This window comes from Furipterus horrens, unplaced genomic scaffold, assembly GCF_987537825.1.
Source record: "Furipterus horrens unplaced genomic scaffold, mFurHor1.1.pri manual_scaffold_7, whole genome shotgun sequence".
NCBI classification, from domain to species: Eukaryota; Metazoa; Chordata; class Mammalia; order Chiroptera; family Furipteridae; genus Furipterus; species Furipterus horrens.
In genome coordinates, this window is record NW_028327177.1 from 105,381,178 (window position 1) to 105,394,950 (window position 13,773).

Here is a 13,773-nt window from a genome sequence, read left to right on the forward strand (position 1 = left end):
TGATACGGATATTATTACGTTTCATGTTGTCCTGCAGCTGTCTTAGAACCTCTTCAGTCTTGTTCAGTCTTTTTTCATTTTGTTGCATTGTCTGGGAGTTTTTGTGTAGGTTGTCCTCCAGCTCGCTGATCCGATCTTCTGCTTCCTCTAGCCTGCTTTTAATTCCTTCTACTGTGTTCTTCAATTCAGAGATCGTATTTTTCATTTCCTCCTGGCTCTTATTGATAGCTTCTATGTCCTTTTTCATGCTCACGTAATTTTCTGTGAGTTCCTTGTAGTTTTTCTGGAGTTCTTTGAAGTTTCCGCTGAGCTCATTCAGCTTCTCCATAATCCATGTTTTGAATTCCATATCTGATAGTTCGCTCCCCTCTATTTCATTTAGCACTCTTTCTGGGGATTCTACCTTTCCTTTTGATGGGAGGTTGTTTCTCTGTCTCCCCATTTTTTTGACTCCTATTGTTTGTTGGTGCTTCTTGGAATGATCTGCACTTCCTGGATCTGCCTCTGGTGGCGTCAGATCATGTACCAGTCTGGCCCTAGGCAGCCTGTTGGAGACTTCCAGGGATCTACTGCTGTTGTCTGTCTTCTTTGATTGTTAATCTATTCAATCTGTGATTAGCTGTCAGGCTTAAGAACTGTGGGTGTGGCAGCTTAATTCCTGTAGGCAGGGCTTTTGCTTCCCCTCAGGCTGACGCCACTTGGAGGGGAATGGTCTACCCGCAGTACTGGGGATGAGTCAGCACTGGGACCCAGTCAGCTGCTCCTCCAGTTCTCCCCTCAAAGCCACCATGCCAAATTCTCCCCAAGTGTCTCCAGTCCTCTCTGCCTTCCCTCTGCTTGAGCCCAGGGTAAGTGGTGGCCAAAATATTTTCGTATGTGATCCACTTAAGAGCTCTTTTTCTCCTGCTGTTTCTCTCCGGCTAGCAAGAAAGCCTGTGGCTTTTCGCTTTTCACAGCTGATACTATTTTACTTTCCACTCTGTCGCTGTAGGCTGGGAAGCCCAGCTGGGGGTTTAGACCCTGCCCTTCTCAGGGGGAATCCCCGGCTGCTGAGCTGTTTCTCAGTCCCTTCAGCAGCCACCCGTGTGAGCCCAGCCAGCCCTTCCGCGTCTCCGCACTCCCTACCGGTCACGTTGTGATGTAGCGGCCTTTTCTGTCTCTCCGTGGTTATAAGACTTCTTTCCAGCTAGTGTTCCGTTGGTTATTCCAGATGATTTCTCCAAAATTAAGTTGTAAATCCAGACTGGTCCTGGGAGGAGGTTAGTGTAGCTTCCACTTACTCCTCCGCCATCTTGGATCTCTAAGAGTCTATTCTTGTATTATATATTGTAAACCTACTTTTGCCCTACCCTGTGTTGATTGGTCTGATCAATCCACCTCCTCTTTCAGTAAATAGAATTCTATTTTAATAACTTGTTTTTCTTTCCTTTTAGCATTTTGCAAATGTCATTTCACTATAATCAGGCCTTGTACCAACCTCTTGCTATCCCCATCACCACCACCACCAGACTCTGGCAACCGTTTTTCTATTGTTTTTATGAATTTGACTTTTTTAGATTCCACATGTAAGTGATATCATATAGTATTTGTCTTTGTCTTACTCCACTTAGCATAATGCACTCAAGGTCCACCCATCTTGTCACAAAATGACATAATTTCCTTCTGTCTCCTGATTGAATAATATTGCACTGTATACTTGTTATTTTCATATATTGGCTATTGTAAATACTGCTGCAGTGAACACTGTGGTGCAGATCTCTCTTCACAGATGTGAGGTGATATCTCATTGTGATTTTGATTTGTATTTCCCTGATTAGTGATATTGAGTACCTTTTCATGGACCTGTTGGCCATCTATTTATATGTCTTCTTTGGGAAAATGCCTATTTAGTTCCTCTGTCCATTTTAAAATGGATTGTTCTTGTTGCTGCTGAGTTGTATGAGTTCTTTATATATTGTGGACATCAATCCATTATCAGATACATGATTTGCAAGTATTTTATCCCATTCAGTAGGTTGCATTTTCATTTTGTTGATTGTTTCCTTTGCTGTGCAGAAGCTTTTAGTTTGAGATAACCCCACTTGTTTATTTTTTGCTTTTGTTGCCTTTGCAATCCAAAAAGATTATTGGCAAGACTAATGTCTAGGAGCTTACTACCCCCTATAGTTTCTGATAAGAAGTCAGTGGTAATTCAGATTGTAGTATGTCAGTTTTCTGGGGTTGCTGTCAGTATTTTCTCTTGGGTTTCAGCAGTTACATATTTTGCCTAGGACTGGTTTTCTTCATATTTTACCACTCAGTGTTCTCTGAATCTATGTTTATGTCATTCTCCAAATTTAGGAAAATTTTGGTCATCACATATTTTCTCTACCATATTTTTTTCTCCTGGGATTTGCAGATATTGTCCCACAGGCTCTGTTCATTTCTTTTCCTCTCTGTTCATCATCTTGAATACATTCTTAGTAGCTGCTTTGAAATTCTTATCATCTTGGTTGATTTCTGGGTCATATTGTTCTGATTCTTCACATGTTGAGTCATTTTGGATTGTAGTGTAAAGATTGTTAGGTTGTTAGATTCTGTTAGGTTCTATAAAGCATTTTATAAAGATGTTCTAGAAAAACATCTATAATGCATTGAAGTTTCTGTCTTAATAGGCAGGTAAATTGTTTAGACTCAAACTCTTGGGCAGCAGTTCAAAACTGTCCAGTTCTTTTATCCTAGCTGAGTTGCCTTGAGCCTGCTGCACTGATGTGTGGGTCAGAGGTTTGGGCAGAGTTAATGCACAGTATTTGGAGCACCGCTTCTCAGGCCTTTTCTTTGTGGGATTGCTTCCTCACTTTCCAGTGGCAGATTTCTTCCAGTTCTGTCTTTTGGTTCTTCAGGCCAGGAAAGACTGGATTTTACCATAGCAGCTTTATCTACCCTGCATAAACATACCCAGTTTTGGCCTGCTCTTGGCTAAAATCTATTATTTCTATAAAGATAATTTGCCTCTTTGCAATTCCATTCTTCCAAATGTCTAATCTCTTGAAGAATCCTGCTGCTGTTCATTCTCCAGTGCCTTTTGGTCTTTTTTAAAAGTTTGTGTTTCTAGTTATCTGCAAGTGGGTCAGATCTAGAAGCAGAACTGATGTTACATTTTTTAATGTTGCATATTAATTACTAAAAGCTTGGTATTTTCCCATTTTTGCCTCATGTGATGTTATCATATGTCCACCAGAGGGCAGGAGTGGCAACGCAGAGGGGTTCAGCCTGTAGGAAAGAGCGCTGATGGAGTTGTCCAAAAATTCACGTTATTGTTTGGATCTTTCCTGGTCTTATTAGTTTCCATTGATGACCATGTTTTTATGCATTCCACAAACATTTACTGAGCACCCACTACAGGCCAGGAACCTTCAAGCTAAGCACTGATGGGGGCTATAGAGATTAGTAAAGATAATTTCATGGAAAATTGCAAAAGGGCAATTATGATATAGGTTTTCTGGTGACAGATTCTTCATGAGAGGCCCAAGCCAGATGTTACAACAGAGAACTCACTGGGATCCATCTGGGTGGGAGTGTCAGGGAAAGCTGTGAAGGTTGAATAGCTTCTCCATGTGTGTTAGAGAGTGAGTGCACAGAATGGTATAAATTTTGTGTTTGGGGAGCAGTGGGAGTGGTCACGAGGTTGAGAGAAGTACACAGGAGGATGTGGTAGGACCTACTATCACAGGGGTAGCAGAGACAGACTGGAGTCAAGTCTAATGGGGCAAAACAGGTGACCCACTGTTTGGAGATGGTCCTCTGTGTAGTGTGAAGAAGTTGGAACCTGGTGGGAGGGGCGGCCAATTAAGAAATGACTGACAGGCAGACAGTAGAGGATGGCATCCTAAGGGCTTCAGCAGTGTGGGAACTGAAAGGGCAGGTTGATTTGGGAGGTGCTCTGTAAGCAGAAGTGTAATAGCTGGATTTGAGAGCTGAGAACAAAGGGAGTGAAAGTGAACTGAAGGCTTTTGCCCTTGGTGACTACATAAGGCTGCAGGGGAAAAACAATTACTTTTGGGATGAGAACTAGAGAGTATTATTAAAGCTTGTGTCCAACAGACCGATAGAATACACCATTTGAGAAATCATTTGAAGATCTGCTCAGAACCTTGGGGGGCAGGGAAGCCATGGAAGGTGTCTGGTCGACATAACTCTGCTTGAATCTACTCCCCAGCCACCTAGGCTGGAATCACACCTGGTGGGAGTAGCGCCCAAGCAAGCAATGCAGTTCCTTCCCCCTCTGTGGACAGTTGTTATTGTCTGTCAGAGGGGCCTTCACTACTGATCTCTTGCTGCCATCCCCTTGTTGAGAAACACTGGAGTCAAGGAGTCCCACTTACTTGTCATCTGCCACCAACACATACTCCAGCTGCCCCTGGCAGCAGCCCACGTTTCCTGTTGTGATTTAGCTTTCTTTCTGCAACTTCCTTTCCTCAGTACTCCCAGATAGCCCCCTGGGTCTTGGGCTCTCTTCATCTGAACAAGAAAGGGGAAATCTATTTGGTTGTGATTTTCCTCCAGAGCAGGGGTTCTTAACATAGGGATCTGTAGGTACAATTCAAAAATAGGGAGAAAAATTTTAACTTTTTGATACCTGTACTTTGTAGACCTGCATTTTATGCATGTAAAAACACTGTTCTGAGAGGGGGTCTGTAGCACATAGTTTAGAACCCCTGCTCCAAAGGATGTGGACTAGGTAAAATTGGAACAAGACCTTTAACTTTAGGTAGCTGCTAAAATTCACCACTTTCCGTATGACTCCCAAGTCAGGGCTTCCTGTAGTCACGCTGACATCATTGCTGGCCTGTAGGAAGGGAAACTTCCCTGGGTGGAGCTCCTGTTGGGAACTTGGAACTGAGGCAGTAGCTCAGCTTCAGGGTTCAGCACTTTGGAACTCATGACAGCTGGCTCAGAGGAATAAACGATCAAGCCTACATTCCCTGTGGCCTTTTGGAGCACTGCAGTCTCAAAACAGTGGAGTCCCCACACAGGTTAAGTTCTGTGTGAGGCCCTATGTCACAGCTGGAGTATTATCCAGCAGCTGGATAATACTGCTTCCCTACCTATAGCTGAGATTGACCCAGTCCTGGCATTGTAGGCAGGGATGGAGGAAAGCAGTGGTTCATCTGGACTGGAGAGTCTCCCACCATCTTGATTATTTTTCTTTCTGCTCTTCAGAAAAAAAGCTTGTAAGTACTTTGAGCAAGGCAAGGGGACCTGCCCATTTGGAAGCAAATGTCTTTACCGCCATGCTTACCCTGATGGGCGGCTAGCAGAACCTGAGAAACCTCGGAAGCAGCTCAGTTCTGAAGGCACCGTGAGGGTAAGGACTTTGCTCTCTCTAGTCAGAAAACACACATATCTAGGTACTGCTGCTGGCCCTTTAATAGCTTTGGCAACCAGAATTGGACAAAAGAAATATTAAGCTACCCAGCCTTCATGTTGCCATTTATAATAACCAGGCATATTTACTGGTGATTTTTGCAGTTCTTCAATTCAGTGCGGCTCTGGGATTTCATCGAGAACCGAGAAAGCCGGAATGTTCCCAGCACTGAAGATGTTGACATGACAGAGCTTGGGGATCTCTTCATGCACCTGTCTGGTGTGGAGTCATCAGAACCCTGAAGAGTATAGATTGGTCACCTGCATCTTGGGTTCCACCAGCAGGGCTTCCCCAACTAAGGTGTGCAGATCTTCCTTTACTGCAGCTCAAGGTGGCATGTTGCTTGGATTTGAGTGGGATTATATTTAACCTTGGTCTCATCCATTCTCCATTTTAACATCCATGAGAAGAGTGAAGGATATAAAATAACCCAACAAGTATATGGAATCACTGCTTTTATCACTGATATCTTAGTTGCACCTCAAGTTCCTCAGGAGGACCAGCTAAACAGCGAGGCTGACTTTTGATTGATTGCTTTTAAAACAAACTGGGCTCCTGTCCTTTAAGAGCTTTAGCTCCCTGGAAACAGTCAACCTGCCGTTGCCCCTAAAGCAATTTCTTTTTCTTACCAAAGGATTCTTCACCCCTAAAAAGGATTTCTGTAGTTCATTTCCATAGTACTTGTGGTCAAAACTATACAGGGCTTTTCCAGAAACAAAAAATGGGCACTGCATGCCTTAGTGTCCCAAATTAGAGCCAGTCTCGTTGCTGTATATTCATATTCAGTAAGCACAGTATAAACCTTCTTCCTCATAAGGGAGGCTCTTGAGATAGCAGGAAGTGCACAAGGTAGCAGAGGTACAGCCCCTCAATTCTGGTTGGTGTTGGGGCCAAAATGGGAAGAAACCTTGCACATTTGCCCCCAGGAGAACATGTCCCCCACTCTCCCCTGTGAGCATGGGCCCCAAGGTAATCGTACCAAGGGCTCAGCACACACATGCTCTGTGTGGCTCCTACCCAAGCCCTCTAGTCTTACCTGTAAAGCTTGGCTTTGATTTGTAAACAGTGAACAGTGTCCAAAAAATTCTGTTTTCTGACCCAAGCAGTGGTCCTGAGCATGAGTCTCTGTCATCATTTGTGATTTTAAATGAAGGAGCATAATCTTGTGAATCAGAAAAAATTCACTCTAACCCTGAATTACCTATTTTTGTAAACAGCTATAGATATCAAATATTTTGTAAAGTGCATTAAAGTGTGGGTAGAAAAAGATCTACTCTTACCTGAGTTTAGAGTGCTTTGTGAATAGCTTTTATAGTTAACTCTTTCTTTAGTGAAAGGTGACAAAGAGCACAGGCAAAGGCTAAATTAAATTCACTCCCAGCGAAGGCTCTGGGCCCATTTCCTGCTTCTTATTCCAGAAGGAACAAACAAATGGAGAGTTCAAGCTGTGAGCTCAGTGCTCAATATTACTCTAAAAGGAAGAAACGGCCATTAAGCCTACATTTAATTTATTTTATTAAAATAACATAATTGAGGAACCATCAGATAACTGTATTTTATCAGGCACAATAAAAACAAAATTAAAACCCAAATCAAGAAAACCTGTAATCCTGGCTTCCTTGCATACTTATGATGTCATTGTTGAGAGACAAGGCTGGCCAGTGACCCCGCCCCATAGGGGCAGTTCCTGGAAGACAAAACTCAGTACGATGGAAAACTGCTCCCTGAGAGGGCGGAGACTGGGAGGGGCAGGCCAGGCACCTCTTCTGGAAAACCATCCCAATGCACTGGAGACCTCCAAGAAATGGATGTATCCCCAAACTCAAGTTCCATAGTACCAAAGCAGACTCCTTTAGGCGGCCATGGTTCTTGACAGTCCTGGGCTGTTTGGTTCATTATGTGCAAAACTACCTGTTTGACGCCACACCACTCTCTGAAGACAAGTACTTCTGTGATATAAGCATTCCTCAGGACCTGACACTCGAAATTCATCCATGCATCTCCTCATCAAGGCTGGTTTGCCTACCTTCATTTCCCCTCCAACTGCTTTTTTCTTACCCTAAAAATACTTGTTTAGCCAATAGCCAGATTCCCAGATCATGTATTGCCATCAGCAGCCACTGGTGCAGCTAGAAGAGGCTCAGCTCAGCTCATGAGCACAGGGAACACAGGTAGGGAGCAGGACAACCAGCATTGTGAATGGCCTCCCTTTCCCAGGGCCAGAAAGGGCAGAAAAGAAGGCAACATGAAGTAAGGCCCTGTGAATAGTCTAGAAGGTCCTTAGCAGCAGCTTCTCTGAAAACAAGCTCTCTGCTCCCATAAAAGGGAGCAGAAAGGTGGTGCCTGCTGACTTCCCTTCTTCCCCTGGTGGCCTGAGTGCAGGTGCAAAGTCAGCTAGAAGACAGGCAGTCTAGGGGACGTGGTCAGCGTGCAGGCATTGATATCCTCGGTGTGGGCCGCCCGATGCAGGGATGGCTCAGAAGCACTCCGGTTGATTTTCGGTAGAGAGTGTTGGAGCAGCTCAATGGAAGACAGGATCTGAAACAAAGCCACAAAATGGTCTTGCAATGTGGGCCTGGGCGCTTCCACAGCAGCAGCTTTTGACCAGGAGTCCAAAGACACAGTCTGTTCTCACCCCACCTGTAACATCTTATGGAAAATGAGGCCCTCCCTATTAAAAAAAACCAAACACCATACTTCCCTCCTTATTTCTCATTATGACTTCCTGCTTTAATTTAACCAGTTCTAACACCACTGAGCTGAGTCTTACCTGGGGAAAAAGAGGCCTCTCTTCCTTAACTTTCTTCACACAGTCTGCGACAAGCCGCTTCATTGCTTTGGGGCAGTTCTTATATAGCTTACTGAGGTCTGGGGAGGCATACCCTCGGCCCACCATGAAGATGATCTGAGATGAAGGAATACATGAATAAACAACAGTGAAAGCAGCAACTTCCAATCCTCCAGCCGCTCCACTGGCAGGAGGCCCAGGGGCTTCCGCAGCAAGTTCAGTCCTCTTGTGGTAGTGCACGTACCTGATCTCGATTGTTGATGTGGGAATAAGGTAGCTCCCCTGTCATAAGCTCATACAGCACAATGCCATAGGAGTAGACATCAGACTGGAAGCTGAAAGGGTTATTATCCTGCATTCGGATCACCTCTGGGGCCTACAGGGACAAAGAGTGCATTCATCACCATCTGGGACCTTCACACATCCAGGGGCCAAACTACCCCTTCCATTGGGTATGAGAGCCCTTCCTCTGCCCCAGATAGCTTTTCCCTAAGCAGCCCCCTGCAACCCTGAGGCACTGGCTAATTCAAGCTCAAGAGTTCTAGTCTTGGGGATCCAGCACTTCCTATCACCCAATCAAGCTATGTTTCAGCATGATTCTGATCACCAGCTTCCTCCAGGAAACTCAAATTCAGCCCAGGCTGTCTGAGATCATCAAAAGCATTACTGAGGTGGCCTGGACTTTGGGGAACTGTGCAGAAATGCTTTCAGTTTGCACACAGACTTTCAGGGTATCCCTTCTGCCCTTCCCCTGCTAGTGTGAGCCTTGCCTCCTTACCATCCACAGGATAGAGCCGGTGGGTTGTTCAACCTGCTGAGAACCACTCCAGCGTGATTTTACTGTTGCCAAACCAAAATCTCCAATTTTCACTGTCAGGCCTTCATGGAGAAATATATCTCAATGCTTGTTAAGGACTCTGGTTTCAACACACTGGTCAAGTTAATTTTACCTAAGTTCTTATTAGCACAGCATCTACCTCCCATCTGCCCCAGCCTCCTCTGCACTGGATCTGCTAGGGTTTCTGAAGTTTTAAAAAGTGCTCTTGGAATGTCCCTTCTTTTGGGAGGCACACAAGGAATCCAAGATGACTTTGCTCCAGCCCGAACTGCACACAGAGGTGCCAGGTCCCTGGCCTGTGGCCTTCCCACCTAAGGTAGGTGCCTTAAACCCCAAGGCTGCTTTCTGGTGCTCCTTAGAGCCAAGCACAGCCTGCTGATTCCTTACCTTCATTTCTGCCTGTATTCTGCCTTTAAACGAGATGTGAATGACAAAATAGCAAATCCCTCAATAAGTGCTGAATGCTATTCCAAGACATTTCTAACAGGTACCACTTGGTGACTTCAAAATCAGAACCAAACTCACCTCATTACTGGGTAAAGAAGTCAGGCAGCTTATGGCTGACTTGTGATTCACACCTCCTTAAAATCTATGCTGTCTGCTTTCATGGTATAATGTGTTGGTCCCCAAAAACCCAAATAAGAGGTATTCCATGCCTCAGACATGTACCCCAAATAAGCCACATCCCATAATGCATCTCAACACAATTGCCATGCCTTTCATGGACAGGAAGCAAAGTTTGGCTCTAATGTCACACTTCTTTCAAAGAGAAAGGTGGGAGGAGGGAGATGTAAAATTGTTACATTTCATGCCCTTTAGTGTGAAAAAATACCTTAATTCATTATTTCTACAAAAGTACATGAAATCTTAGAAAGGGTTGTTGATTCTAATAGTAACCTCTAAGAGAGTTACTATTAGACTGTACATTTGAGACAAGTAGAAATTTTGAAATTCTTACAACTACTTTCTGACCAGACACACACACACACTCCACAACTAGGGGAAAAAACGAAAGACAAAGAAGCCCCAACCCAAGTTACATTTAGTAATAAACAGCATAATAAAACTAGGCCTATTTCAAGCATAAACCAAACACATCTCAACTCTCGTGGAAATTTTAAGTCTCCCTTCTATTTTCCTAAATTTAGAACTGAACAGTCAAATGAAACTACCACCAAAGGATACTGTTGGATTTCATGTCTCTGTGGATGATATTCTTTGCATGCAAATAGCTGTAAAGGGAAAATAACTATTAAAAACAGTTTAAAGGGCATGAATAGAAAGCAGATTCTAACTACAGCTACACAACAAACCACCTGAAGGCCTGGCTCACAGTGGTGTTACCTTCAGGGGTTGGCCCTACGCTGGTTAGGGTGGAGACACATGGTATCTTACCATGAAGGTAAGGTCACAGCAAAATGGAACGACTCTTCTTTAAGAATCATTTTACTCAAAAAGGAATTCTCACAACCAAAACATCCATCAACTGATAAAGTGCAGCATATATCTATTAGATAGAATATTCAGCCACAGAAAGGAATGAAGTACTGATATATACACTATGGATGAACCTCTCAAAACACACTAAGTGAAAGCAGCCAGACGCAAAAGACCTCATATTTTGAAAATGTTCTAAAATTAGTAATGATTGCACAATTCTAAATATATACTAAAAAAAAAACTACTGAATTGTACACTTGAAAGGGTGAATTGCACAATGTGAACTACATCTCTTAATTTGTTTTCTAAAAAGTAATTGCAACTAGTTATTTTGTAAAACGTAGGGTAAACCATGAGATCTTCTATAGCACTTACAAGCACAGCTTAGCTTAAGGCACACACAAAAGGGCAATATTAATAGAAGTGTTGAGGAATACCTTTAAACATTCTCCAAAAGAAAAATAAATTATCCAAAAAGTGACATCTGATACCTAGAGAGGGCACTGCCATGTCTGTACAACTGGGTGTCCGGCTGGATACTTAAGGCAGTGGCTGGAAACTGAATCTGAGCACCAAGGGGGCAGCCTCAGCTTGGGTGAGGAACATGAAAGTGACATTCTTTCAGCCCACACCAGAGGCTTATTTTCAGTTGTGCAAAAGTATCACAGAAATAACAGACTTGGCTTTTCACAATCCGTTCCAATTTAGGGACAAGTTGATGCTTGGACCCCAGACTTTGTAGTCATCAGGCCATCTACTCACTCCATTCCCTGAGCCGTCTGCCGGGCAATGTCAATCAACTGGAACATTTGGAACTTGGTCTCTTGGACATGCAGGTGTTTGTAGAGGCTGCTGCCTTCGCACCATTGGGTCACAATCGCCAAATTGTCCTTTGTCATGTACCCCATGAAGAGTAGGATGTTCACATGCCGTGTTTTGCTAAAGGGGAGGAGAGAAAGCTCTGAACTTTCCCTTGTTTCAGCATAAAGAGATCTCTGCTTCCCCACTGACATCAAACCCTGTGTGTTCTTGACACCACCCATGCTTACAATCTGCACGGCTGGCAAAGAAAACACAAATGACTGCAGATAATCCAGTTGGTGCTCTGAGCCATCAAAGGAGCCCAGCAGGATTCAGCTCAGTGCTGGCCTTGTTGGTGGAGAGAATGTCCGTTTTATCAGTGTACACTCACAACTCTCCCCACAGGTGTCACTAGGACCCCTCATTGGTGGAACTGATCAATATTCAACTCACTGCTACAAGTCCTGATAGTGACTCAAGAGATTTGAAAGCTGAAAGTCTAATGTCCAGGATAAGGCAACTTGGCCAAAAAAAAGAGCTCAAAGAAATAACTGTGAAGATCGAACCCATTTTTCCCTACCTCAAACCAAAACTCAAGAGACAGAACCTGTGCTACTGAATGTGTAGTGTCCCCAGAGACCTAAAGCAGCAGAAAGGTGCATGCTCATCAAAAGGGGCGCTTCTCGTTTGACAACCACATAAGCTACAAGGAAACCTTCCACTCCCTTTCACTTGTAAGGGAGGAATTTCAGCCACAGATCTGCACTGTACAGCCCACTTACTCTGTGGTTTGTGTACCACTGCGCATGTCCCGACCCTGCCACTCCATGGGGGCGGACAGGCCAGCTTTCTACTCACCGCAGGACAGCCACCTCGTTCCTAAAGGCCTGGAACTGCTCAGGTGTGGGGTCAACAACCTTTAGGATCTTTACTGCAACATCTCCTGCAAATTAGGTTGTAGTCAATACGATCAGTTGAATGATCTTACTTTATTTTTCAAAAATCATGTACCTATACAGATGAAGAAATATGCAAATTTCTAAATTATTCAAGTGGCTGAAAAAGTTAGATAAGCCTGGCATCCTGAGATAATTAAGGTCATGTGTGACAGGTCACAACCTGGGTCTGTGAGGATGACATCAGTGGGTGGATATGAATGGCCCAGCAGATTCTGAGTCTTCAGGGCTAGGACGATGGTGCCAGGAAGCAGGCCATTTAGCAAGCAGTTGTTAAACTCAGCAGCCACATTTCAATGAGACCTCAGGTGGCTGCTTGTACAAAATCAAACACACACTGAAATTAATCTACCTTGCTTTCAATACCATTAAAATACTGCTTACTCTATGCTGGCACAGTGTCTTCACAGGCATTATCTCTTTAATCCTCACACTTGCTCTATGACAGAAAGACTGTTCTCATTTCACAGAAAACAAGTTTAGTCACAGATCATAGAGCCACAAACCAAAGTGTCAGAACTAGAATTAGAACCCCAGTCTGACTCCAAAGGCTACACTTCTATAAGTAACTAATCACTGTCAGTCACTGTGAGCCTCTTTATATAACCTTAGAAATAGCTGTGAATCAATTCTACTTTATGTGTTAACAATTTAGAAGGCAATTTCAGAATGCTTTTATGTCATATTGATCACAGGAATTATAATAAGTTACTAAAGCTTATTAGGACGTCACATTTTCATGACAAATGAATTTACTAAAACAGCCTTCTGGTCGTCAAAAAATGAGAGCTAGTTGAATGGCACCTTGGAGGTGACTCAGTGCTTCCACACAGCAAGCATGTCGTACCTCTGCAACCTCTACTGGAGCATTCCTCATTTCACTTTTTGGGAGCACCAATTGGTAGAGAGACGGTTCTTATGACAGATCCCAAACTGTTGCTCTGTGAGCTCTGGTTTTACCATCTAAAGCAAAAGTCCCCACTTAACAACAGCCTCCACACAGGCTCTCATCCAGTCCAGGGGCACATGTCTGTACCAACAGCCCAGGGCTGCCTGCGAAGGTGCTGCAGACCTTGGACGGAAGATGCACACTATTCAGAGCTGCCTTCTGTCTAGGAAGATGGAGCTAGTAAACCATGCAGCCCCCACCTCAAGTTCCTTATGACTCAATAGGACAAACATCTTTAACATAATTGCTCATTCTAGAGCAGTTTGAACGAAGATGGGGAGGGGGGACAGAAAGGGAGTAAGTCTTGGAAGAGAGGATGTAGAAAGGTCTGAAGGAAACGGGATAGAAGCCAAAGCAAGGACCTTACTAAATAGGAAAGAGGCTGTTCCCAACTACATACACCAGGAACAAAGGTGAGGTAATGGAGGGTGGAGTAAGAGAACCATGAGCTGTGCTCGAAAAGCTCTTAGCGTGGGATTTGGGCATCTGCAGACAGAGGGAAGCTGGGGAGGAGTGCTGCAAGAGCCAGGTGAACAGGACTTATCCCTGTTAAAAAGTTCATCTTTTCTTTTTTCCATCATTACAGCCAGTTCA

The 13,773-nt window shown here is 44.0% G+C and overlaps 2 protein-coding genes across 6 annotated transcripts in view; one reads left to right on the top strand and one right to left on the bottom strand.

Moving 5' to 3' along the window:
* The window catches only part of MKRN2 (makorin ring finger protein 2), a 60,329-nt gene extending 53,314 nt beyond the window's left edge, over window positions 1-7,015 (top strand). For all 3 annotated transcript variants that reach the window (XM_090284199.1, XM_090284197.1, XM_090284198.1), the window contains 2 exons: window positions 5,203-5,347; window positions 5,512-7,015. In XM_090284199.1, the coding sequence (XP_090140325.1) occupies window positions 5,203-5,347; window positions 5,512-5,649 (283 nt within the window). In that variant the 3' untranslated portion in view covers window positions 5,650-7,015. The remainder of the gene's footprint in view (window positions 1-5,202; window positions 5,348-5,511) is intronic.
* Window positions 7,016-7,556: 541 nt separating this feature from the next.
* Window positions 7,557-13,773, bottom strand: part of RAF1 (Raf-1 proto-oncogene, serine/threonine kinase) — a 78,709-nt gene continuing 72,492 nt past the window's right edge. For all 3 annotated transcript variants that reach the window (XM_090284196.1, XM_090284193.1, XM_090284194.1), the window contains 7 exons: window positions 12,133-12,217; window positions 11,236-11,412; window positions 10,219-10,265; window positions 8,974-9,092; window positions 8,440-8,571; window positions 8,178-8,312; window positions 7,557-7,945 (listed from right to left, as the gene is read on the bottom strand). In XM_090284196.1, the coding sequence (XP_090140322.1) occupies window positions 7,802-7,945; window positions 8,178-8,312; window positions 8,440-8,571; window positions 8,974-9,092; window positions 10,219-10,265; window positions 11,236-11,412; window positions 12,133-12,217 (839 nt within the window). In that variant the 3' untranslated portion in view covers window positions 7,557-7,801. The remainder of the gene's footprint in view (window positions 7,946-8,177; window positions 8,313-8,439; window positions 8,572-8,973; window positions 9,093-10,218; window positions 10,266-11,235; window positions 11,413-12,132; window positions 12,218-13,773) is intronic.